A 27,177-nucleotide genomic window follows, 5' to 3' on the forward strand; every position below is an offset into this window, starting at 1 on the left:
CTGCAGTGGGGTGTGACTTAGCAGAGTGAGGAATTCTAGCACGTTATCCACTTAAATAACCCTGAAGCTTCCATGACTCAGTGATATACTGATGTCAAAGATCAGTATCAAGTGGTAAGGACAGATTTTAATCAGTAATATCCTCTTGTCCTAGGGAAGGGGTTCCAGCGTGAACTCATTGCCACTTCAATTTGTACAGAGGTGACCGGGCATTTTAAACCGACAAGAACAGACACTGGGGGTATGGTAGTACAGGGAAAGGGCGCCATATACACTGAGTGGCCAGATTATTATGATCTCTGAACGCATCATAATCTGGCCACTCAGTGTATATCCTATATAATAAAAGGCTAATATGCAAATTGTCCCCTTGACCAGGAGTTCGACCAGCAGGCAGGCCGGCCAACCGCCCATGTCCCCGCCCCCTGGCCAGGCTGGCCGGACCCCACCCATGCACGAATTCATGCACTGGGCCTCTAATACACACACACACACACACACACACACACACATATATATATGGATATATGGAGTGGCCAGATTATTATGCGTTCAGAGATCATAATAATCTGGCCACTCAGTGTATATGGTGACAGAAGACTATTTGATTGCGGTGGTGGGCACACAATTAAAAAAAAGGACAGACACTACCACTACATTTGATCTTAGCCAAAAGGCCAGAAGCGATTGGTGACGGGGCATTTAAAGAGAGGGAAGTGGTGGGGGCTTGGACAGACCCAGGGACGTGAACCATTACAAAGGGGTGGTTAGTAAACGCTCATTATGCCCGCTGTGTCTGCTGGCTGGCAGGAACTGGAGTTCGGCTTCCATCCTCCCACAGAAGCTGGAGACAGAGGCCCCTCCTCCCCGAGGATTAATTTCAAAGGAATGGCGTTCAGGTTCTGGAGAAAGACACTCCTCAGTTGCAGAAGATACGAATTCCTTTCGAAGGGACAGAGGAAGGAGTCACAAATATAAGCCCTTTTTGGTCAATACTCTAAGACAGCCTGGTGTGTGGGGTCGATGGTGTTTGAACAGCCTTGCGCTTTCTCAGGCTGGAGCTTTAAGGTGGGCTCGGGTCATCCTAGGAATGCAACCTGGAGCTCTTAGGAGTATTTATTGCTTGGTTTAACTCCTTAATGTAGGAGGAGGGAGGTCGACGATGTCACCAGCTTGAGAGTCTGTAGTGGTTTTTATAGGTCAGGGTTGAGGCCTAGTTGGGAAGAGGGCTGAGGAGCCTGGCTAAAATTTGGTCAAGGAGAGAATCTTTTTCTCTGGACACTGGGCGCACACCCGCCGGGCACATGTGGGAATGGCTCCCCTCGATCTGTTCTTTGTGCAATGGCTCTCCCCCATTGGGTGCAACCTGAGGCGTACCCCAGGGGCAGGGAGGGCACTGTGATAGTCACCCCGGGACAAGTGTAACCAGGACCATCCTAGGCAAAGCCAGAGTGTGGTCACCTCGTGATTTGGCCCCAGTGACTTCTGCTCGCCCCTCGTTCCTTCACTCCGCTGCAGCCCCACAGGCTGCCCGTGGTCCTCCCGGCAAGGCCCTTCCCGTGACCGGGCCCTCTGTCTCGATGCTCTTTCCTCGGGCCCTGCACAGCCCGGCCGGGCTGCCTCGTCTTTTCCCTGGATTCACCTCCCGTGTTTCCTCTCCTCCGAGAAGCTTCCCTGATGCACTAGGAACACCATGCTGTCTCGGGCCCCCACAGGGGCTCTTCCTGCTCCCCGAAGCACTGTGGCCCAGCTAACTTGTCTTCCCGACCCCCTGCACACTCCCACCAGCCCACAGGAGGTGCCTCTGGGCTCCCTTCTCTCTGTCCATCACACACTGGGTCACAACTTCGGACCTAACGTTTGTCTCTACCATCAGACCGAGCCACCTTGGGCAGGGCCATGCTGGTTGCCAGCTGTACCCGAGAACGTGGCCCCTCTCCTGACCCCACCCCTTCCACACAAAAAAAAGACACTCTGCTCTTCTCCACTTTTCACAAAAATGTATTTCTGTGACACCCCAAAGTACAGACATTTACCCCGGACCCCGGTGGTAAAGCAATGCAGTGTGAGCTCTGCCCAGGGGCTGGCTCAGGCCACCTGGGCATGGAAGGGAGGGCCAGCTGCGGGCGTCCCGTGTCCCGTCCGCGGAGCTGGGAATGCAGGGCAGCTGCCCCTTCCCGGGGCTGGGAGGGAAAGGCTCCAGGAGAAGGCGGCCAGGTGCCTCTCCCGGGGCTGCTCCTTGCAGAAGTGCTAGGAGAACCCAGAACAGGCGCCTCCAGGGAGGGAGGAGGGAAGAAAGCCACGCCCCCAGGGCTGCCCGCAGAGTCAGCCCTGCTCCAGGCCCATCTGTCCCACGAGAGAAGCAATTCGGAGTTACGTTGAGGGAGCACAAGAGATTCTGATACATTTGGGGCTCACACTTCTCTGAAACGCAGCCCCAAGTTTTCCAAGGTAAAGCCGCAGGGCAGCACAGGAGCGTCTCCACGGGGGCTGTGCCGAGTGCTGGTCCGGAGGCCTCTGCCTGCCGCTGTGTGGGGAGCGCCTGCCTGAGAGGATGGGGTCCTGTGCGCTGTGGGCAGGCAGGGGCGAATGAGGCAGGCTCAGTTCTGCTGGTGGGGTGCCTGGGCACCTTGAGTGCTGTGGGCAGATGAAGGGCCAGAGAGGGAGCGAGCCCCTGGTCCCAGAAAGTGCTGGCTCCCAGGCCTGGGGGCAGGTTCTGGGTATGTTTGGCAGAATGGGCAGTGGACCAGCCCTGGACTGGGGCCTTCAACTGCCTGGGACCTGGTGGAGACAAGCAGCCTCCGTAGCAGCTTGGCCTCAGGCAGGCCTGGCCAGAGAGCAGCAGGGCCGCTGGGAGCCCCGCTCCTCGAGGGGCCTCCGGGGCTGGGGCTGCCTGGGCCTAGGCCCAGGCCCAGCTTACTTCTTTGCCCCGGACTGCCCACAGCTGGGAGCACCAAGGCATTCAGGAGACTCCGTGGGGTTGGTTTTAATCCCTAACCTCCATCAGCTGCCCTCAGGAACCCGGACGGGGTTCTCAGGCTCTGGTGGGTGGGCCAGGCGCCGGGGTGGGTTGTTAAAAGCCTGCTGCCCCTCCTAATAGGGAGCGAGGCCAGGGTCTGAGATTACTGGGGAAGGACCGGACACTCGCAACGTGAGAGGCGTTTCGTTGGGGGGAGGGGGAGTGTGGCAGCGATGGAGGCTGAGTTAGGGCTTGAGAATGGCCAAGGAAGCTACAAGGACTCAGGGAGTATTTCTTTTGTTTTTGTACAGAAATCATATACACAAAACTTCACACTTCCTAACAACAAAAAATAATATATATATATAATATATATATCTCACTACTGTTAGGGAAAAGCGTCAGTTGTGCAAAAGTCCTCGTGTCCCTTCATCCAGGGGGATGCTCCCGGTGGGTCTGCCGGCTGGGCTGAGAGCTGCCTGCCGGCCTGTGTCCAGAGCAGTGGCGGCCGGGGGACAAGGCCTCTATCTGGACGTGTCCATGTTCTCCTCCTTAAAGTTACTGCAGTGCTCGATCACCTTTCTGGAGACAACGGGAGAGCATTGGGAGGCGGGCTTGGGTCAGTGGGCCACGTCCCTCCCCGCTGATCAGGCCGCTGAATTTGTCAGCAAATGTTAACAATGGTGCTGACTGAGGTGGTGTGTGGCTGGCAGAGTGGCCGGCCTGTGCAGAGCACCCAGGAAACGGTACCTGTGGCCATCAGTACGCTGTCTTCCCTGCCTTCCTCCCCATGCCCTGCCCCCCTCTCGGCCTCAGGGGCTCCCCTGAATCAGCTCAAACCTGACCTCCAAACCCCCGGTCCTTTCTTCAGCCTGCCTTTCTTCTTCACTTTTCCCTGCACACTCAGGCCTTTTCTTCCCCCAAGTCTACTAACGGCCCCCAGACTGCACACCAGACTCCCAGGGCCCACATCCTGCCGCACCTGGGAACAGCCATTCGTGCTCAGACCTCGAGTCCTTCACCCACTGCAGTCTGGCCCTTGGGATCTGCTGCCCCACCACTCTCAGGTGCCACCCTGGACCCGATGGCCTTCCCATGCGACACTCAGCCTCTGGTGTTGGCTGGGGGTTGGGTGGGTGGTGGTGCTGTTCAGGGCAGCCTCCAGGTGCTAAGGAGCGTCCGGAGCGTTTTAGGAAGTAAGGGATGCCCGGCGTGGACAGGAGCTGGGACGAGGCGGAGTGACTTCTCCTAAGCGCCCTTTCTGTGTCAGTCACAGCTGCTGTCACACAGCAGCTCAGATACATGCCTCAGGTCTTACCGAGATGTCCAGTGACGGGGGTAGGTTATGGGCCAGTCTTACCCAGTGCTTCTCAGACCTCCTGGGACCCCGTTGACAGCGAATGTCCCCAGGCCCACCTCCCACACCCACCGGGAGAGAACATCGAGGTTGGGGCCTGTACATTGCAAACAGTCTTTCCAGATGATTCTTTAGGGAGATTAAATGTGGGAACCACTTATTTTACTACTCTTAAACTCAGATAAATCTGTCAATTAATGTTTAAGCTGTGCCTTTTGCCAAAAAGAACTGCAGAAACAGCCAACACTCCCCAGCCCAGTCTTGTCTTGCGAGACTTGGAGCTCCAGGCCCCTCTCCTGACCCTGTACTCCGCACCGTGTTAGGAACTGGGGTAAACCTAAGCACGCCCCCTCCTAGAATGGATCCTAGAGGAAGCAAGGTCGTGATGCTGACACATGCAGCATCCACGAGGCTCTTGCATACGGGTCACTGTGAGGTCAGAACCAGTGACGTCTTAGACTCTGCAGTGAAAACCCCACAGCAGGGAAGGGCCTGACGCTCTGCAGGGACCTCGCACTCAGACACACATTCGCACTCTGCCCTGCCTCATCTCTAGCATGTACGTTACCACACTGCTTCCTCCCTTCTGTTGGAATGTTTTTAGCCAGAAATAATGAAAGACTCTGATTTGACTTGTTGCTGGCCACACTGTGGCTGAAATGACACTCAGGGAGGCCCCAGCTGGACATCAATATGCTGTCCACCTCCACACTCAACTCACCTCCTGACCGCCTGCAGGGTCCCTCAGCCCCCCAAATCAAGGCTCCAGCAGAAACCCAGCCTGTCTCTTACCGGGCCATCTCCTTGGTTTCCTGCCGCGCCGTGGCCATCTTTATCATGTCCTTCAGAAGGGGCATCCCACCTTCTTTGATCAGCAGGGGGCAGTACTTATCCGCTGTGGGTAGGTAGGGGCAGACAGCAGGGGATCAGGGTGGGTCTTTGCTCAGCTTTGTGGCCCAGAAACCCCTCCCTGGCTGTGAGGCCTGCCCTCTCAGAGGGGTGGGACGAAGGCGCAGGCCGGGCGAGGGCCCTGCTCTAATCTGGGAAAAGCCATGTCTGCCCAGCCCGAGTCGACCTGGGGGGAGCAAGGGGTGAATCCTTGGAAAAGCTCCTCCCAACTCTGGTACACAGCAGCATCCCCCCCTCTCCCCGCTCCCTGCCCCAGCTCACTCTGGAAAATATCCCCTAAACTGGTGGCTTCTGTTCCCTGGGAAGTTTTATAAAAATAGATTCCTAAGCTTTGCCCTTGGGTATTCTGATTCAACTGATCCAGGAACCTGTATTTGTTTATAACAGAAGACCACCAGGTGACTCCGGTGGTCAGCAGGCTGGAACACCAGGCCTTTCCATTGGTGGGGGGGGGGTTCTGGTTCACTCCAACCAAGAGCATTCTAGTGCCTGGATCCAGGGATTACATTCCAATGGGCCTGGAGCAGCTCTATGTGGCAGGAGCTATCTTTATTGTCTCCATTTTACAGGGGAAAGAACTGGGGTTCAGAGAGATGAAGTAATTCACCCACAGTCACTCCAGAGCTGTCCGAGGGAGTCCCAGTTCAGGGCTCTTTCCTCTGGTACCTGTCTCTTTGAGGTAAGGTGCTACTTTTTAGTAAGACTAACCTCAACTGATAATAAAAGAGGCTACTGTTTATTTTGGTATGTTCTAAGCGCTTTAACATGTCTTTTTCCACAGCAAGTGCTATTATTCATCCCATCTTAAAGATGAGACAGTTAAGGCACAGAGAGGTCGAGAAACCTGCTTAGAGTAACACAGCAAGTGGAAGAGCCAGTTTTCAAACCCAGGTTGTCTGCCCCGCCCCCAGCCGGAATGCCTATCCGTGCCGCAGGTTAACCGGACAGCAGTGTGCAGGCCCCGGGCTCGGCACTTTGTTGGTTCTGTTCTCAGATCCATCTTATGAGGTAGGTGACATCATTATCCCCATTTCACAGCGGAGGTTAAAGAACCCACATCAGGTCACATAACCAGTAAGGGAGGGAACTCGGGGTCACACCTGGTCTGCCATCACAGTCTTAGAGCGGCACCCTCCTTCTCATGTCCCCCAAAGTCGCCGAGCCGAGGAGAGCTCAGGCTCTTCTACGGGAGGGAGGCTGGGGCTCTTTGAGGAAGCACGTTAGAGCTGTTTTAAGGTTTTTTCTGGTTTTCTCGGATTCTTTGTTTGGGTGGGTCTCACGCTGCCTTACTGAGGGCATGGAGATGTTTGACCATTCATATGGAAGCAGGAGACATTAAGAGAGCTGTCTGGGAACTCTGGGGGGCCATCCCAGGCTGTTCTGGTGATAGGGCCGGGCCAGCCACTATGCTGTGCACCCTACAAATTCCGGAGAGCGAGGGCTGTGCTCCGAGGCACAGACACTGATGTTAGCTCTCCATTAGTGCTCCGGAGGGCAAGGCTGGGCTATAAGCCTCCGGAGGGCAAGGCTGGGCTATAAGCCTCCGGAGGGCAAGGCTGGGCTATAAGCCTCCTTAGGGCAAGGCTGGGCTATAAGCCTCCTTAGGGCAAGGCTGGGCTATAAGCCTCCGGAGGGCAAGGCTGGGCTATAAGCCTCCTGAGGGCAAGGCTGGGCTATAAGCTTCCGGAGGGCAAGGCTGCCCTCAGCCGGGGGGTCCCTGGGTCTGACCAAGGCCAGTGGGTACTCACGGTAGACAGACACAAGGTTGTACAGGGCCCAGGTGGCCCAATGCTGGCTGACGGGGGAAATGCCCTGGGGAAGGAGGCGAAGAATTGGCTCAAACGACCTGTAGGAAGACAAATCAAGGTCACTCTGGTGCTGGGGCTGGGGGAGTGCATCTTGAAATTTCTCTTCCCTGAGGGGTCCTGTAGACAAACTGTGAGCAGGCCAGCAGGGCGCAGCGGACGCGGGCATCTGGCCCTCAACCCACTTCAGGCTCCGCGAGGCCTCTCCCTGGTGCGAGAGGTCAAGGGCCCGGACACCTAAGGGAGGGAGGGACACAGACGAGGTGGTGCAGAAATGGGGGCCTCAGCAAGGAGTGGCCCAGCCTGGGGCGGGGAGGGAGAGGGGGTGTGCCCTGGGAGGCTGAAGGTGTGACCGCACTTCTGACAACGACCTTCCCTGGGCCATCAGCACGCATGTCCAAAAGCCCCCAAAATGTATTTGCAAACCCCCTGGGGCAGTGATCCCACTTCCTCTCTCCCAGGAACACCACAGCATGAGCCCCTTCCTCCCAATGTGGGCTTTCAACTTCAGTGCCAATCAGATAGGCCACCGCCCGCCACCACCCCTCCCCCCCCCAAAGTGACCCAGTCATCCCCCACCAAGGAAAAGGAAGGAAGGAGGGAAGGAAGGAAGGAGGGAGGGAGGGAGGGAGCGAGGGGAGGGAGGGAGGGACCCAGTCATAACACGATAAGGGAGACCCTGACCTGTGGCTGGAAACTGAGCCACAGACAGTGCGCCTTGAGCCAGCTGCACTGAAAGGAGTGAAATCTGCATGGAACGGCTGCGGGAAGGGAGACTGGGACACAGCTGCAGAGCTGGGCACGTGCCTTTCTGCTCTCTGCTGCTGGGGACTCTGCCCCAGTAAGGAAGACCCGACAGAGGACTAGAAGAAAGGCCAGAGGCTCCGACCAGGTGCAGGGAAAGAGCGTCCTGTCCCAGCACGGGGCACCCTCCTCCCCTCCGCACCTGTAATTGATATTTCTCCGGGAGTTGATGTCCCAGCTCTGGATGGCTGCCCACATGCGCTCCTCCACCTCCTCCCGCTGGGGTTCGCAGATGCCCCAGGCCTCGGGCCCATCAAACATGATGTGGGACAGGACGCCGCAGGCATTGTAGGAAACCTCAATCCCATCGGCCTTGCTCTCCAGCAGATTGCTGCCAAGAAGGGAGAGAAATGGAGTCCAATTCCCCCCGAGTCCCTCTTCAGATACCAGCTGCTGGACGCCAACTTACAAACCACATGCCAGAGGCACTAATTCTTTTGTCACTTATTGTCCATACCCAGAGGACTTCTAAAAGGGATCTGAGGGCGCTAATGTAAGACATAGCCACGAGAGGACCATTTTTGGAGGCTGAAAGAATAAGAAACCATACTATAGAGCAGTGGTTCTCAACATTCCTAATGCCGCGACCCTTTAATTCAGGTCCCCATGTTGTGGTGACCCCCAACCATAAAATTATTTTCGTTGCTACTTCATAACTGTCATTTTGCCACTGTTATGAATCGTAATGTAAATATCTGTGTTTTCCGACCGTCTTAGGCTCTACAGCAGCGGCTCTCAACCTGTGGGTCGTGACCGCTAGCAGGGTTGCCTAAGACCGTTGGAAAACACAGATATTTACATTACGATTCATAACAGTGGCAAAATGACAGTTATGAAGTAGCAACGAAAATAATTTTATGGTTGGGGGTCACCACACCATGGGGAACTGAATTAAAGGGTCGCGGCATTAGGAAGGTTGAGAACCCCTGCTCTAGAGGGAAGGTAATACTTATAACACCTCGGCTAAGAGCAACTGCTGCTACTAAGCACAGACTAGAACTCAGCACCTGGCAGCCAAGGCAGAAAGGCAAAGGAGAGAAGTACCCACCTGAAGACACTGATGAACTGGGAAGTCATTAGCTGGGGCCGCAGCTCCCTCACCTCGGCCACGTTGCCCAAGAGCCCCAGCATGTTCCGATGTAGTTCCTGCTTCTCGGGGAATTCCTGGCCAAATGAGAGCCATCGGGGCCACATCGATTACTACTTAATTAGTTTGGTATTCTTAACCTAGACCAGTGGTCGGCAGACTCATTAGTCAACAGAGCCGGCTCACAAGCCGCATGTGGCTCGCGAGCCGCGGTTTGCCGACCACTGACCTAGACGCTTTATGAGCGTCTGCCTGGCCACTCCGACTAGACAAAGAGGGGGTGCAGTATGCTGCCCTCCTACCTTCTCGTGCTCCCAGGGCAGTGCTGGGCGCACACTATGAGGGGTTAACATGGTGGGGGCTCCTTGCCACCAAAATCGAAGGCTGAGTGGAGATGGGACCTAAAATTGTGAATGGGACAAACTTGGTTCCGTTTACCAAAGCTCAAAATACGAGTTTAGTTCTGGCCAGTGTTGCTCAATGGTTAGAGTGTTGGCCTGCGCACCGAAGGGTCTCCGATTCGATTCCCAGTCAAGGGCACGTACCTGGGTTGCAGTTTACTCCCCACCCCTTGTCGGGGCACGGGCAGGAGGCAACCAGTTGACGTGTCTCTCTCACATTGATGCTTTTCTCTCTCCCCCTTCCTTCCACTCTCTCTGAAAAAACAATGGGAAAAAATTATCCTCATGTGGATTAACAAAAAGTAACAATTAAAAAGATACTAGTTTAATGGAATCCCCTTAGAAACTAGAGTAAGAAAACAAAGGATGTGTTTCAGGATGAACAGACCATTCTACTGGACAGAATTCTGTCCAGCTGATGTCCCGATGGACCCCGGCCAGACGGCCTGAGGCGGCGCGGTGAAGGGCGGGCGGTTCCCATGGAGGGGGGGCTGGAAGGGGGGGCCCAGCCAGGCTGCTGGGTCAGGGAAGGCCTCTGGAGCTTCTGTTGGCAGCACACCCTGGGCCGGTGGGCCTGTGAGTGGCCCCTGCTGGCCCCCGGTGGGGACCCCAGAGGGCAGGGTGTGACGGCTTTGGTGGGCGGGGAGCCTGGGGACCAGAGTGGCGCGTGGAGGGTCCGGAGGCTGCGGCGGAGACCCTACCTTCAGGCAGTCCAGGAAGAGCCTCATGCCGTTGAAGTTGAGAAACATCTCGCAGTTGTCGGGCGTCTCGTCCGTGATGTTCCAGAGCGCGCTCCAGGAGAACTCCATGACCTGGTCACACTGCGGGCGGGCGGGCGGCAGGGGTGCTCAGCACAGCTCGCCCGTCGGGCAGCTCCTGGCACCCAGGGAGGGCTCCCCTGATAAAACATGCGCACCCCCGGGGCAAACCAGTCCCATGAGGGGCTCCAGGGAGACTCCACTTACTATCTTGTCTAGCAGCTTCTTCTGAATGAGCTTCAGCATGGTCTGTGGGCAGAGAGGAGAACTTGCAGGGGCCAGGCCTCAAGAGCACCCATGTCCCCGGTCACCCCCAGGAATGACAGCCATTCTATTCCTGGCTAATACAGCCTGACAGGACCAAACCTGCCCCTCTGTTGGCAGGCTGTTGGAAGAAGTGCAACCCGCAGACTCGGTACTTGGCATCGGGAGGCTTGGGTGCTAGTCCTGGCTCAACCCTGACTCCCTGAGTGGCTTTGGGCACGGCCCCCTTCTCTGGGGAATTCAGCCTCCCGGGTGAGAGTATGAAGGGGACTGGATGTTCCTTCCCCATTCTCTCCTTCCTCTCATCAGCAAATAGTTATTCTCTCCCTGCTGTGCCCTGGGCCTTATGCTGGAAAGTGCTGGGACGTAGCGATGGAAGGAGCGAGCACGGCGGTTTTCCCCACGGAGCTCACTTGCAGTCGGGAAGGCACATCCAGGCACCTGGTCTGAGGGGGCAGGAGTGACTTGTACAGTGTGACCGATGGGGGAAGGGAGGGGCTAAGGGGGATGACAGAATGTTCTAGGTGGAGGACATCTATGGGAATCGTAAACAACACGCTCTGGTAGGAAATCCTTCCTTTGCCAGCCGTGGGCAAACTACGGCCCGCGGGCCGCATCCGGCTGTTCTAGCCGGTTCTCTTGCTCTCCCCTCCGCTCCTTTACTTTGAATTTATATTAGTTCACACACACACTCCATCCATGCTTTTGTTCCGGCCCTCCGGTCCAGTTTAAGAACCCATTGTGGCCCTCGAGTCAAAAAGTTTGCCCACCCCTGGTCTAGCCTGACTCCTTCGTGCGGCAGTGGGGCTCCGTATGGAGGAGGGAGGGGGTGGGGAGCCCGCCTGCACGCACCACGACGAAGCCCATCTTGCCCACGGCCTCCTTGTGGTCGTTGTCCACCTGGCAGACCAGGGCGTTGCACAGGTGCACAGCGATGCGCTGGATCGACTCGTCCTGCCGAGTGGGGTTGAGGATGCTGAGCAGGAGCTCGTTGACCCGGCGGTACTGGAACTCCAGCTCCTCAGGGATGCTGAAGTTGCAGAGGGTCAGGCAGCAGTTCCGCTGGACCTGGGCCGGGCAGAGACAAGGGGGGCACAGTCAGGGGCAGACTCTCGAGCTGACCTGGAAGGCTCTCTAGAGGTGAGGGATCGTCCGGAGTTGTGGTGGTCCAGGAAGGCTTTCTGGAAGAGGAGACTACAAGGCTTCCTTAAAACACGTTTAAAAATTGTAAAATACAATATTCATAGAGAAGCCTGTATACAAGAACAAACGTAGTTTTACAAATGATCATAAAGCAGACAAGCATTTCAGCAACAATGTAGCCACCTCCTGGGTCAAGAAATAGAACATTGCCAGCACCCAGAAGCCTCCGTATGTCCCTTTCAGATCATAAGCTCCTCTCCCCACTAGAGATGCCCACAACCCCTGCTTTATTTGAAAGATTTCCTAGCATCTTGCTTCTTTTAGTTCAGCCATAGGTTTGCAAGATCAAGCATGTTGTTTTAAGTAGCTGAAATGCATTCCTTTTTCATTGCAGCATAGTATTCCAATTTACTGATCCACTCTACTGCTGGTGGACTTCAATGTTTTGACTACTTCAAACAGTATCTTGTACATGCATCCGGGTGTCCATGCACATGGGCCCCACTAGGGCACACACGTGTGGGGTGATGCTTCTGGGTCACAAGGTGTGTGTGTCAACTTTACCGGGTCACACCAGACTGCTTTCCAAGTGGCTGTACCAGTTCACACTCCCGCCAGCAGCGCAGGAGAGCTCTAGAGGCTCCACATCCTCATTTCTCTTCGCGTTGTCTGCAGGCTTTATCTTTAGTGTTCTCAGCGCATTCTCCTTGTAATTTAATTTCCTTAATCTTCTCTCATTAGATACTGGAAGTTCACCATACTTTATTATGTAAATGAAAAGACATCACCCGTGGTTAACTCTTGGCCTCCCCCCCCACAATATACATATATTTTTTAATTTGAGAAAAAATGTATTTTAAGTTATAAAAGCATTATTTACTGAAAAAAGTTCAAATAATGCTATCTGAGCAGAAAGTTAGTCCCCCACTTCACCTCCCAGAGCAATCACTGCTAAAAGCTGGGTGCACAGGCCTTCCTCTTTCTGCCATGTGGGAGCCCGGGGGCCTCTGGGGGACAGGACTGTAAAACGACACCTTTGTCTGGCAGGCTGTGGTCCAAGGCCATTTTTGCTGGCTCTACGCGGGGTCTCTGGACCAAGAGGGAGCACACAGTTCTTAAAATTGAAGGTGTTTAGCCCAGCCGGTGGCTCAGTGGTTGAGCATCGACCTATGAACCAGGAGGTCACAGTTTGATTCCCAGTCAGGGCACATGCCCAGGTTGCAGGCTTGATCCCCAGTGTGGGGCGTGCAGGAGGCAGCTGATCAATGATTCTCTCTCATCACGGATGTTTCTATCTCTCTCTCACCCTTCCTCTCTGAAATCAATAAAAATATATTAAGAAAAAAAGTTTGGTGTACATTCTTCTAGATTTTTTTTCTACTGTATAGATACAAATATATACCTGGGGGAGCAGAGAGGCAAGAAAAGACATTATACATATTGGCCCCAAACTTCTCCTCACTCACCCATCTGCAGGGGGCACCTTCCATGTTGGGATATGCAGAGTTATCCTACTATCCCACTGGGGGGATGGGTCGTGCGCCACTTCTCCAGACCCCTATCACTAAAACATTTTACTTCCACTGACCTCTGCTTAACCAAAAAGTGTGGATGTAGGCTCTGGCCGGGTAGCTCAGTTGGTTAGAGCATCATCCCGATATACCAAGGTTGTGGGTTTGATTCCTGGTCAGGGCACATACAAGAAGCAACCAATGAGTGCATAAATAGGTGGAAAAACAAATTGATGTTTCTCTCTCAAAAAAAAAAAAAAAAAAAAATGGTGGCTGTATGCATATCCTTCCCTCCAAGATTTCTAACTGTGGGCCACCGAGGCCGACAGGTAAGTGCACGTCTAGTTCTGGCAGGTCCGCCAGTCGCCCTCTACAGAGCTGTTCCACTCATAGCTCACCCGTGGAGAGTGCGAGTGCTCGTCCCCTCCCCGTTGTCAATGCCGGGTGTCAACAACGTTGAGATGAATGTGATATCTTGTTATTTTAATTTCCATTTCTTTGATAGAGTTTATTAATTCGTTTGAGAGTCTTCAAGTAGCATTATTTTTCATTAAAAAAAGATGCGCCTTTTGCTTGATTGTAAAATTGGCCTCCATGTGGAAACAACAGTTGCCCTGGAGTTGGCAGGCTGTGGGAAAGCGGGCCTTCCCATCCCTGCAGGGGCCGAATCCCCCCCACAGCCTTTCTGGAGGGCGATTCGAGAACACACACCCGATGCTTTCAAAACGCACATCCCACTGCCCCACAATTCTACTTTAGACACGCAGCACACGGGCAATCAGTTACGCACAGTCAGCAGAGCCTCACTGAAGAGCAATAAAACAGCAACCTAAATGTTCCGCCACGGAGGCTGAGCCCACAACCGCAGCCCAGGCACTCAGGGGCGCCCCCTCTGGTCCCTCGGGGGATGGGGCAGGCCACTGCCTCTGAGCAGTCAGCCAGCACCAGAGCGGCCTCTCCCCGCTGAGGACGCTGACACTAGGCCGACACCAACGAGTGAAACGCACCGTTAGAACCAGCTGTCTGGGGAGGAGAGCTGGGGTTGTGAACAATTTTTACTTTCTAGTCACTACACTTCCTTTTTACTTGAATTTGTTTTCTGAGCATTCAGTGTCTTGCTTTTGTAATCAGAAAACAAACATTATTTTAAAAACTTTGTTGCAAAACGTTTGTTGGTAGGGGAGAGGTCCACATCCACGAGACTGCTGAAACAGAAATCACGTTACAGCAGCGTTATGCAGAGGGAGCCCGTCACCCAATAAAGACCCACAGGCTGAAACCCAGAGCGGCCGCGGCAGTGCTAACGGGCTAGCTCTGGGCGGTGGGTTTTCCTTTATGTCCATAGTTATAATTTCCTATAATAAAAATCTTTATTACTTTTATAAGGAAAGCAGTTACTGAACAAACAGCCCCCAGCAGAAAGTTACTGGGCAGAGGGCAGAGGAGTCAGTATGAGCAGAGGCCCAGGGGCAGGAGAGCAGGGTCCTGGGTGGAGGGTGGCAGTGGCGTGGAGAGGGTTAGTGGGCCTTGGATGCCAGGTCCCAGATTCTGGGGGTGATGCTGTAGGGAAGGGGTGTGGGGACAAGGGCAGTGCAGAGCCAGGCGAGAAAGGGTGGGAGCAAGCAGAGCATCGAGGGACCTCCGAGCAGGCTGGGAGCTGGGCCACAGGGGGAGCAGGAGAGGGGGCTGGGTCAGAGCATGCAGGACCGCGGCAGGGGGCTCACCGTCACCTCCTGGTAGGATTCCATGCCATTGAGCACCACCTGGATGACCTGGCGGCGCAGCTTGACGCTCTGCTCGGAGCGGTACTCGGAATTCGTCAGGTAGAAGAGGGCGGCGCTGCCTGTCACCTGAATATTCTTGTCATACTTGTGGCACTTGAGGGCTGTGATGACCAGCTATATGAAGACAGGGTATGGGGCCCAGGTTGGCAAGTCCTGTGAAAGTTGTGCAGGGACAGGCCTAGGGCTCTTCGAGGGGGCCCGCACAGGTCCAAGGTTGGGGAGCAGAAGGCAGGGCAGGGCCACGGTCCTGGGACAAGGCGAGTGCTGGGGCAAGTGAGGCACTGCAGGGTGGGCTGGGGGTAGGACTGCTGGTGTCCTGGGGATCAGGTGATGTAGAGGAGGGACAGGGGCCCTGGGCCCACGGCTGAGGCCAGGACCCTCCAGGTGGGGACGGTGGGAGCCCAAGGCCCCACTGCTTCTGGGGCGGGGCTGACCTTCAGAGCCCGCAGGAGCTGGTTGCAACGCTCGATGCGCGCGATGTCAAAAAGCAAGTTGATGGCCCGTGAGGTGATCTCGGGCCTATGCTCCGTGTAGGCCTCGATGGCATTCAGCACCTGCTCCTCATTCTTGTCACCACTCACCTGGGGAGGAACACGCTCAGACCGCCGGGAAGAGGCCACCTGGGGGAGCCTCAGATCTTGGCTCTGCCTCTAGCCCAGGTCAGACACGGTGGGGCCCCCAGCCCACCCCTCCCTTCTTCCAGGGCTCCCTGCCCCTCCCTCCCCCACTCCCCACCTTGTAGGCCGGAATGTGCGTGAGGCGGCACAGGGAGGTCTCGAAGAGCCCGAGGAACTGCAGCGGCCTCTTCAGAGCCCGGAAAGGCATGATGCTGCTCTTGGAAGGCTCGGTGCTGGGGAAGGGGTGCCGGGGTCAGGGGCCTGGGGCCTGGGGCCGCCCCAGGTTCAGCAGGAAGGTGGGCCGCTCCCTGGGGGGCTTGGGGATTTACTAGGGACCCTCTTCTAGCCTCCAGCTCAGCTTTTTTCTTTTTTAGGGCAGGGGACATAGACCCTACCTCTTGATGGAAGGGCAGCAAGGTCATACTGCAGAGCATGTGGGATGGGAGGGATGGTTGTAGTCATCTTTGGAAAAGACTATCTGCCATTCTAGTGAGGACATGTCACCTTTAGGTTCCACCAACCATCATGAAGGGACCTGCCCAACAAGCAAACCCGCTAAAGTGCGGCTGGGGACAGATAGGGCCTGTGGCCAATGACAGCTGGGTGCGTTTGAATCAGATCTCTCAACCCACCAACCCAGGAACCAGCCTATCTGCTGCGGCACCTACCACATGGCCGATACCGCCAGCCTCGCCTTAACACCGCGGCACTGTCCCTGGCCAGTCTGAGCGTCACCATTTCCCAGTCACTCCTGGCGCTTGCACCTTCTAGCCTCCGCACATGCTGTTCCCTCTGCTAGGACGCCCTGCCTCTGAACTCGGAATGAACTTTCAAGACAGCTTGGATGCCATTCCTCCTCGTCCCTCTCTCCTGGTCCTCGGGGGAAGCCCGTGCCGCCCTTACCAGTCCTGATAATGGCTTGTCACACAGACTGGAGAGGGCAGGGCCTCATTCACTTCTTTATCTCCAGCACCCAGAACAGCCCTTGGCAGAGGGCGTTGGGGAAATGCTTGTTGAGTGGTACCCGCGGCAACCGTGGCGGTGGGCCCCACCTGGTCTGCCCTGCTTCCTCATCCATCTTGGAGATGCTGCAGTTCTCCAGGATCATGTGTCCAGAGATGTCCAGGGACATGAGGTTCCCCAGCTTCTGCACAAAGAGGCTCAGCACCTTGCGAGTCAGCTTGAACTTGTAGTAGCTGGAGAGGCGGTCTCGGGAGATGTCCAAGTGTCTGGAGATGGGGGGGGGAGGGGCACAGATCAGGAGCTGGACACAGGTTGGGGCTGTCTCGTAGACCCTGCTGCTTCAGCCCATGGCAGGGGAGGGCCCATCCCTACCACACTGCTGCAGGGCATTCTGGGAAAAATACTACTGGGACCCAGGTGGCCTGAACAGCCCTGATCCAGCTGCCACCTGGGGTTAAAGGAATGGGACGTCTCTTCCATGCCCACCTTCTGCCTAGCCAGGGCTCATGACCCCTGTGGGACTGACATGAACCTCCCCCACCCCCACCCCAGAGAGCTGTGGGTGGGCTGCTCACCGCAGCTTATGCAGCTGGACGATGACACGAATGTGGTCGTCCGACAGGTCCATGTTGTAGAGCACAAGGGACACCAGGCTATCTTTCCACTGGGTCAGGAAGGCCGCGTCGCTGGTCTGAATGCCTGAGAGGTCCAAGGCAGCCAGCGCACTGAGCGGCCGCAGCAGGGACTCCACGGGGACCCCATCAATCATGCGGCCCAAGTTGAGGAAGCGAAGGCGGCTAAAGCCCTCGAAGGTGAAGTCCTTAACCAGCACCTGGCAGGTGGGGTTGACGAGGCACTCGTCCTCACAGCCCCCTGGGTTCTCCTCCTCGTAGAAGATGTTGGCACAGCCGAAGAGGCTCAAGGACACCAGGGTGTGGCTAAAGCTCCGCAGTGTCTGCAGGCTCTTGGCCGACAGCTTCTCGCAGTTGGTCAGGTACAGCTCCACCAGGTCCTGGGGGAGGGACGGCTCCGTCATCACCCTGCCAGCCGCTGCCCTAGGCCTGGCCCTGGGCTAAGGGGGGCCGTGGAGGGGTCTGCACAATGGGGAAGAGCGCTGGACGGGCCTTGGGGTTCTTGTCCTGCAGGTGATCGGCCCCGCCCCGCCGCACTGTCTGTCTCGGGCGCCTCCCATGCCCATCTCGTGCCCGACCAGGCAGGTCTTACCTGCTTGCGAATGGCTTCCAGGTCCTGGTCTTGCACCAGGTCCTCGCGGAGGTGGATGCGGGTGAGGCGGGTGCTACGAGGATCTGAGAAGAGGCTGAAGAAGCTCTCGTGTGGCTCAAAGTTGCAGGCAGCATTGACCAGCTCCACGTACCTGGGAGGGAGAAAGCCTGGCTCAGGGGAGGGGCACCCTCCCCCGACAAGGCCCAGCATAAGCCCCCTCCTCCCTGAAGCCTTCTCTGACCACCCCAGCAGCAAACTCTGTCTCCTCCTCCTCCTCCTCCTCTTCTTCATAGTATCTGGTTGGGTCCTGACTACCCTACAGGTGAGATTAAGCCCCGACCCCTTCCAGGAACCAGGAGTCCAAAGGCAGACTTCCTGGTGAGGAAGCGGCCTCTTATCAATAGCAAATCCCAAGCTCTCCCCCCAAAACCATAGGCACTTCTCTAACAAACATACTGTCCACACACCTGTTCTCTAAGCCAGCCCCTCCCAGGGCCCTTCCCCACAGGAGTTCAGTCTAGGGGTATGGAGTTCCCAGGTGGGTACAGGCAAGCACTTAGTAAACCCTGCGAGATACCAGCTTATGCAAGAATCCTGGTCTTGGTGGGAAAGGCTGTGTAGTCAAACACTCTGGAATGTAAATCCTGCTTGGCTACTCACTACCCAGACAACTTCATGCAAGTAACTGAACTTCTCCCGGCTTCGGTTTCTTCATCTGTAAAACGGCCTTAACTCTGGTCTACAAAGTGATCAACCCAGAGCTGCCTGGCGCACATTAAGTGCTCAGAACATTGCTACAAGTGGGGTTCTGTCCTCAGCTCACACATAGGTTCCCACTTTATATGCACTGTCTGGTCTAGCAAGTTCCCTTCTGGGCATCTCGACATCCCAGGGGTCACTGAACACAGGTCATGCTCCTAGGAGCCTCTACTAGCGGGGAGTCCTCTGGAGGGGCCACGTAAAGCTTTTCTGAACGATTCGAGCCCTGGTCATGGATCCATTTGGGCACTCGTGTGTGAACCTGTATGTCCACACACAGTCACATATTCACAGGCTCCGGTGCGCGCGCACACACACAGGGCAGCAAACAACTTCATTTATGTGCAGGCTTCTATACCCTCTCCTAGGTGTAATGCAAATCTGCAGTTTCACACTCAAACATTCCCTGTGCTACAGAAGCCCATGTGTACACTGACCCATTCCTTCACGTGCACACACCTTCATAACACACACACATATAACCAACACACACACACATAACTGTACAGTTAGAGATACACCAGTATTCTACACCCATGTGCGTGCACACACACCCTCACACACACATATCCATGGTCACACTACCACATGGTGCACACATGCTTGTCCTAATCTCTCCACACATGCTCATCCGAAGACTTGTGCCCCTGCCCCAGCTCCAGGCCTGCTCACTCATTGACGAGCCGGTCACAGATCTCGCTGGGCAGGAAGATGTCTGGATGTAGCCTCAGAGACTCCTTGTCCAGCAGGTAGCCCAAGGTGCCATCCAGGTTGCGCAGGCAGAAGTCGGTGCAGAGGGCCATCAGGGACTCGGGAGTGTCCGACGCCATGCTGGGGGCAGGAAGGTGGGCCGCTCCAGGACAGGGGCCTCCAGGGACAACAGTCACTCCTCAACACTCACAGGGTCATTGGCAGAGCCACAGCCTAGAGAATGGGAAAGAAGCTAAGTGAGCCGAGGGCCAGAACCACCAGCTGTCCTATGTCTACTCTCTGAGTAGGGAAACTGAGGCTCCAGATGCCACACTCAAACTGGCAGCTTAGCAGACCAGGCCCTGGGATTCCTGACTTCCTCTTTGCCCCTCTCTGCTGATTTGTATGATCTGACCTGCAAAGAGCAGGGGGCCTTCTCCAAGTGTTTATATGCCTTCACAAATGTCTGTGGACAGGCGTGTGCGTTGGGAACCCAATGCTTGGGTGGGGATAATAGGGGCTTTCTTTGTTGTTAATCCTCACCAGAGGATATTTTTTCCATTGCTTTTCAGAGATAGTGGAAGGGAGGGAGGGAGTGGGGGAGAGAGAGAAACATCAATTCTTAGCTCCGCCCATTTATGCATTCATTGGTTGATTCTTGTAAGTGCCCTGAGCAGGGATTGAACCAGCATCCTTGGCACATGGGGATGATGCTCCAACCAACTGAGCTACCCGGCCAGGGCCCCTGCTGTGTAATCTAACTTGTATATAGCTGTCACTGTTTGAACACTTAGTGTGTGCCAGGGCTTTATAGACATGTTACCACTGAATCTCATTCTATATGATTAAGAATCAGGCTCCTCCTAATTGAAATGAAAATATACGTCCACATAAAAAGCTGTACGTTAAAATTCATAGTAGTATTATTCATCATAGCCCCAAATGGAAACACAATGTCCATCCACTGATGAGTGGACAGACAAAGATGGTCTAGCCATACAATGGACTATAATTCAGCCGTAAAAGGGATGAAGTACAGACACATACAACACTGGGCCTTGAAAACATTATACTAAGGAAAGAAACCAGTCACAAGAGGCACCATGCACACGTATGATTCTGTGATTCCATTTATGTAAAACGTCTAGCCAGAACAGGGAAACCTACAGAAACGGGAGTAGGTTAGTGGTTGCCTAGGGTCGGGAGGTTGGGGGAAATGTGCAGTGACTGTGAATGGGTTTGTGGTTTTCTTTTTTGGGGTGATGAAAATGTTCTAAAATTGATTGTGGTGAAGATTGCACAATTCTGTGAATCTTCTAAAAACCACTGACTTATCTACTTGAAATAGGTGAATTGTACGATACAGAAATATGGCTCCAGAAAACAGTTATGTAAAAAATGAAGTCTCGGCCCTAACCGGTTTGGCTCAGTGGATAGAGCATCGGCCTGCGGACTGAAGGGTCCCAGGTTCGATTCCGGTCAAGGGCATGTACCTTGGTTGTGGGCACATCCCCAGTAGGGGGCGTGCAGGAGGCAGCTGATTGATGTTTCTCTCTCGTCGATGTTAACTCTCTATCCCTCTCCCTTCCTCTCTGTAAAAAATCAATAAAATATATTTTTAAAGAAATGAAGTCTCCTACTATCTTCATGACACTGAGGTAGGTAAAGGTTTCTTAAACAGGACTCAGAAGGGGAAAATGGTAAGCCGGACTGCACTGAAGAAGCTTCTGTTCGTACATACACAATCGTTAATATGAGGCGGACCTTAGACCTACATGTAAGATTTCTAGAAGAAAACACAGGAGCGTATCTTATGGCTTTAGGGTAGCTCCGTTGGTTAGAGCGTTGTCCCGATACACCAAGGCTGCGGGCTTGATCTCAGGTCAGAGCACGTACAAGAAGCAACCAATGAGGCATAAGTAAGAGGAACAACAAAATCAAGGTTTCTCTCTCTCAAATCAATCAATCAATTTTTTCCTTAGAAAAGGGAGAGGGTTCTAGCTGGTGTTGCTCAGTGGATAGAGCGTCGGCCTATGGACCAAAGGGTCCTGGGTTTGATTCCAGTCAAGGGCACATGCCCAGGTTGTGGGTTCGGTCCCCACTGGGGGGCATGCAGGAGGCAGCCGATCAATGATTCTCTCTCATCATTGATGTTTCTATCTCTCTCTCCCTCTCCCTTCCTCTCTGAAATCAATAAAAATATTTTTTTAAAAAGGAAGAGCAAGGGCAAGCCATGGAGTAGAAGGAATTTCCAATAATATATACACAGTTGGTAGAACAGGGGGATAAAACCCCCACTTCACAGGGCTCCTGGAGTAAACGAGACGCCGGGAAAATGCTTAGTCTCAGGTTTCACACGACTACATGTATCACAGAAGGTGGTTATGATGTCACTTACAGATGAGAGAACGCAAGCTCACGTCCTTTACTTATTCACTCGGTAACCATCTAGCGAGCACCGTGCATCCAATGGCGAACGAAACCACACGAGGGCTTTATCCTGGTGAAGCACAGTAGCTCCGAAGGGGGCCAGCCAGCCACCCAGGAGGCACCCCAACCCGCCCCACATAACTGGAACCAGTGTTCCGCAGGGGAGGGAGGTACCTGGGGCTCTCTGTGTCTATGCCAGGGACCTGCCTTGGAAGTGACATTGCAGCTGCAACCCAAAAGATGAGTCACAGCTAACTCTGGTGGCGGGCAGAGAAGGGAAGGGCGTTCCAGAAAGCAAGCAAAGCCGTACACAGGCTGAAGAGACAGACGGCGTGGGGCGCTGGCACCACAGCCCAACTCCACGGGCCTGACACACAGGAGGGTGTCAGCATCTGCCTGCAGGAGGGCCAGGGTTTGCAGGCTGGACGCTGGGAGGCTAGGCACGCTCTCGTATCCTCCCCGCCCACCTGCCCAGGACAGTGCTAGGCCCCCAGTGGCCACAGAGGAACCTCGTGGCTGTAACGGAGCTCTGACTCTTCGGCAGGGCCGTGCCCAGTCACCCAGGGAGCTGCCCTGCCCTAACGCTGCCCCTCAGGAGGAAGAAGCACCGCCTTGTCAGCCGCCAAAGCCACCAAAAGACAAACCAGGCAAAGGGCACCATTTGCTAACTGCCTTTGGCAGCGCCGACCATGCCCCTTGGGGCTGGCTGGGCTGGAGGAGGAAGGAGCCGTCCTCAAGTTGGCACCGAGGCCGAGAGCCTGGGCGCTGGAGTGCCCGGCCACTTGTGTGGCATCCAGCTGCAGGCCTGGCACCCACCAGAGGCCGCTACCTCGCCCCGCCCCGGCTCCTCATTCCTCAGCACCGGCCACCAGGGGTTCGGGCCCTGGGGTGACAGAGCAGCACCTGGTGAGAACTCTCCATCCCTGCTCTTGCAGGTTCTCTAAAACTGGATCCATCATGAGCCTATGACATCCTACGGGGGGAGGGAGGGGGCACAGCAGGGAGAGGAGAGAGCAGCAGCAGCCGCCACCTCCACACACTGGTGACTTGCAGACGTGGCGCTGTGCTTATTTCATACGGTCTCCTATTTAACCAACAAACAGCATTCCTTAGGACGCTGTACTCGTGGCTAATTCATCACTTGTGTAACAATTTGTCTAATGACCCCTCCCCTGGCCCCACGCTCCTGGATCCACAGGGTCCGGCCCGTGCCTGGCACGAACAGAATAAAGGTTTGCTTTTGCCAGAGTTACCATTTTTTTTTTTTTTTAGTTACCATTTTCTGATGAAGACACTGAGGCTTGCTTGAAGTGACTGGCAAGAATGGGACGCAACCCTCAACCAAGCCTGTGCTTCTCACCAAGCCATTCAGTCTTCCATCCACCAAGCAGAGGGAAGAGAAAGTGAGGTTCAGAGGAGGGAGCATGGGACCCCGCCAGCGCTGACACCCAGCCGACAGGGACTGGGGGGCCAGAAGCTCTGAGCCTTGGAGCAGCGCCCACCTGTGAAATATTCACCCAGGAGCGGAGGGGGGACCCCCAACAAATGCCCTATTTAGAGGCTGGAAGCTTTCCAGGAGGGAAGGGATCACAGGGAAGATTTGGGGGTAGGAGGCTGCTGTGAGGGAGTCAGGGCAAGTGTCAGGGGGCTCTGGGGAGCAGGTGAGCATCAGAGGGCTGACCTGCAGAGTCTAAGTCTGTAGGGTGGGTCATGTTAGGAAGATATGGAAATGCAGTGAAGGAGGAGTGTCATCCCCGCTCGCTGGTGCTCCCTGGAGGCAGAGGGGCCTTGGGGGTTACCTGGGTTCTAATGAGGTAACCCCCATCACACCCATACTGACCACCATATTCCAAGAACTCTGCGGATTCAACAGCCACACGAGGCAGCTGAGGCTGAAGTCATTTGCCATGGACTATGCAGATGTACATACCAATATGTATACACACACTCATTAGTTCAAGACTCAGTGGTTTGAGCTTGCCATGCATCTTCTCATTGGAGCCATACATAACTTGAGGGACGTATAATAATTTTTTTTTCTAAATGAAAAAACTATGGTTCAAAGAAGTACAATGACTTTTGCCTACGGTCCCCCAGTCAGTGCCTGGCTCTCTCCACCATCATGCTATGGGCACGAACGGGTTCTCCAACCCGCAGCTCTCCCTTATGTGGCGTGAGCCTTCACTGCCTCCTTACAACTCTGGGAATCCTTGGGCATTGAGTACAGATGGTCGGACATCGCTGGGAACCATCCCGTGGACATATACTGTTTGTTTGCCAAGGACTGGAAGCTTCCTGAGGCAGGGACCCTGTGTGATCCTTGAGATCTCCATGACAACAGTGAGGGTGTGGTTGGTTGTGGGGGAGGAGACACAGTTCCATAAGGTGCCCAGGCAATATTACACCCTCAATATTCATCAGGGTCCTTACCTGTCGGTGTGTTGCAAATGTACCTACCTCATGGGGTTGGTGAGGACATGGCATGAAATGATGGGAAGAAGGTGGCAACTGCCTGGCTGCTGTGGCTCAGTGGTTGAGCGTCGACCCATGAACCAAGAGGTCCCTGGTTCGATTCCCGGACAAGGCACATGCCCGGGTTGTGAACATGAGCCCCAGTAGGAGGGGTGCAGGAGGCACCCAATCGATGTTTCTCTCTCTCTCCCTCTCCCTTCCTCTCTATCTAAAAGCAATAAAAACACTATGTGTAATAATAAAAGACTTCAATCTAAAAAAAAAAAAAGCAATAAAAACATATTTTAAAAAAATGTTTTTTAAAGTAGGTAGTAACCCATAATATGGAGCAATTTCCAAAGAATGATGTTTGGAGAGACCTTTCTGCTCATTTTTGAAGCTGGGAAATCTGCTCATTTCTGAAGCTTCGTGATCCCAAAATAGATGACCGAGGGGGAGACTCTGAACTTGCATTTCAGGAATCGAGACCAGCTCAGTTACTGAAGCTGCAGAATCTTGGTGACGCTAACAAGAATGGCCCTTTACCTTTGTAGAGGGCTTTAAAGTGCAACAAATTCTTTCAGAACCTCGTTTCATTTCATCCTCCCGGTAGCCGTCAGAATTAGCGTACAGACAGGAAAACTGAGGTCCAGACAGGATGTAACTGCCCAAGCTCACACAGCAAGCCAGAAGCACAGCAGGGGCTTGAACCCTGACCTAGATCGCTAGTCCGACGATCCAGCTCCAACATGCTGGCTTTCAGCATCTATGTGCTCTGACTTTTCATTTTCAAGTCCTCTCCCCCAAATGCCCCACTCCACCTATCAGACTCAGGTCTACACTTGGGGGGTGGGAAGGAGATGAACCTGCAAAATCTCAGCCTCTGCTGGGAACCTCTGGGATGGACAATCTCCATCATCAGGTCAGCCACACATGCTTTGACCATACATCTAAGGCCAACGTATACTGCCCTCACCAACCTGTCTTCATATTTATTTCAACACCGTATTTTGCCTGTTTTATGTAGCAGAATGGGGTTTTGCTAAGCTCTTTTTAAAAAGTCCCCATCACCTCCCACTGTCATCAAAAAGCCAGGACCAAGCCCTGGCTGGTTTGGCTCAGTGGATGGCGCTGTCAGCCTGCGGACTGAAGAGTCCCAAGTTTGATTCAAGTCAAGAGCACATGTCCGGGTTGGGGGCTCAATCCCCAGTGTGGGGCGTGCAAGAGGCAGTCAATCAATGATTCTCTCTCATCATTGATGTTTTTATCTCTCACTCCCTCTCCCTTCCTCTCTGAAATCAATATATATATACACACACATATGTGTGTGTGTGTGTGTGTGTGTGTATATACACACACACACACACACACATATATAATTTTAAAAAGCCAGGACCAAGCTACCATCTTCCCTGTACAGATGAGGAAACAGCGGTGAAAAAGGTCCCCTGCCCAAGTTCTCACAACCAGGAAGCAATGGCATGACCTGATTTAACCACAGTGCTCTATGGCTGCCCTTTTTGTATTTATCCCATCAATGATCATTACAGAGATGGAAGAAGGGTACTTACAACTCAAGGCCAGAGCACAATGGCCATTTGTCGTCTAAAACAAATCTGTATTTTCTCCAAGCACCAGACATTTCAAGTTAGCACAGTTCTGAAATGGTGCCCCATTAGACACCCCATGACCTGGCATCACACAGACAGTCCCTGATATCCTCCCCAACGCTAGCTGGCCCCCACTCTTCTCTGAGTTCATCAGCCACCCCTCTCCTCCTCCTTTCTCCTCCAGCCCTATTGTCCTCATCCGGTAGGACCTTTGTACTTGCTATTGAGTGCTCTACCTTCAGAGAGCTGTATGGCTCCCTTCAGGTCTCTGGCCAGATATCGACTAATTAGACACGGTCTCTGACCACCTTCTAGAAAAAGGTGCCTGTGCGCTCTGGCTCTTTCCATGGCTCTTTCTTCTTTTTCTCCAGGGCCACCTTACACATGATGCGTATTCTTTGCTGAATAAAGCAATGAACCAAAACAGAGAAGGCCCCTCTCTCCTAGCTACCACCTCCTACTCTAAAGGAAGCCTGTCTTCAATGCTCATTCAAACTCGTTTGAGCCCTGAAGAGAAAAATCAGATGGGGTGATTTTTTCCCAAGGAAGCATCAGGCATCCCTCTCCACTAGAAAACCAAACGTGCTGGCAGGCACCGGCAAAGACTGGAGATCCTGGACACCGTGGGCCAAAGAGCAGCCAAGTCAAATTCCACCCACAGAGCTACCGTGGCCAGCACAGTTTCAGTTTCAACTCACCTACCCGGCTCCTCGCTCCTCAGGTTTGCAACCCCACCCCATCGCTTTCCCATCCTGCTGGGTTGTTGGGTTTCCCTGCGCCTTGTCATCCATTTTAGGAGCTGATCCAAAATCCAAACCGTCGCTGAGCTTTGAAGCACGGCTTTGGGGGAACTTAAGCTCATCCAACAGGTAGGAGGGGCAGTCCTACATGATCCCCCATTTTGTAGGGGCATTCAACAGGGAGTCATTTTCTCTCCGGAGGAAGGGAGCCCAGTTTTAAGGGCACATTTCTCAGACCTGGCAGCAGGGGTAGAGGAGGAAGAAGCCCTCCCACCATTGGCTGAGATGGACCTGTGCAAGTGGTTGCAGCTGCGATGCTGAAGCGACGCTGGAGGGAAGGAGGCAGGAGGGGAAGGGGTAGGACGCAGAAACATCCCCGGGCTCTGCGATCGACCGGGATGCTTCCTCGCCCGGCCGCGGAGGAGCGGAGGATGCGGCCCGGGCCGGCAGGGGATGTCGTCAGGCTAAGGGACGGGGTCTGAGGGAGACGGGGGTCGACAAGGCGGAACTTGGGTTCCCGGGGGCGGGAGTCCCCGGCGGGAGGGGGTCGCTCCCGGGGGACCCCGTGGCCGTTACCTTGCCCTTAGGGCTGCAGGCCGCCGGGTGCTGGCTCCGGGGCCCGGCCCCTCCCCCGATCCGGCTCCTACGGCTGGGAGCCTGCAGCCGCCGCCGCCTCCGCTGTCAACAAACCCCAGGCGCGTCACTTCCGGGGCCGCCCCTTAGCAACAGCGGACCTGTGTCCGCGAAGGGTCCCGCGGCGAACGCGGGCGGCGGCGGCAGAAGGTTCCGGGGGTTCCCCTCCGGGATCCCGGACCCGTGTGCCGGGGCAGGAGGGAACAGATGAGCGTCCCCACCCCGGTGATGAGCACGTGCCTCAGGGGCAGTCTGGGGGGCCCGCTCAGGTGATCCGG

General features: G+C 54.6%; 1 protein-coding gene across 2 annotated transcripts; it reads right to left on the bottom strand.

The window, feature by feature from the left end:
- Positions 1-1,990: 1,990 nt before the first annotated feature.
- ZER1 (zyg-11 related cell cycle regulator) lies at positions 1,991-26,976 on the bottom strand. 2 transcript variants are annotated; one of them, XM_080667790.1, is made up of 16 exons: positions 26,843-26,976; positions 19,018-19,269; positions 17,587-17,737; positions 16,938-17,374; positions 16,452-16,628; positions 15,518-15,632; positions 15,217-15,363; positions 14,729-14,896; positions 11,197-11,412; positions 10,288-10,329; positions 10,024-10,143; positions 8,883-8,998; positions 7,977-8,165; positions 6,974-7,071; positions 5,109-5,211; positions 1,991-3,541 (listed from the first exon to the last, which is right to left on the bottom strand). In XM_080667790.1, exons 2-16 carry the CDS (start codon positions 19,173-19,175, stop codon positions 3,484-3,486), a joined length of 2,295 nt encoding a protein of 764 aa, XP_080523916.1. In that variant the 5' UTR covers positions 19,176-19,269; positions 26,843-26,976; the 3' UTR covers positions 1,991-3,483. The 2 variants fall into 2 exon arrangements, with proteins under 2 accessions (XP_080523916.1, XP_080523915.1); XM_080667789.1 differs by having other exon boundaries at positions 14,723-14,896.
- Between the last annotated feature and the right edge of the window lie 201 nt (positions 26,977-27,177).

This window comes from Plecotus auritus (genome assembly GCF_963455305.1).
Source record: "Plecotus auritus genome assembly, chromosome: 5".
In the NCBI taxonomy this organism is placed as follows: domain Eukaryota; kingdom Metazoa; phylum Chordata; class Mammalia; order Chiroptera; family Vespertilionidae; genus Plecotus; species Plecotus auritus.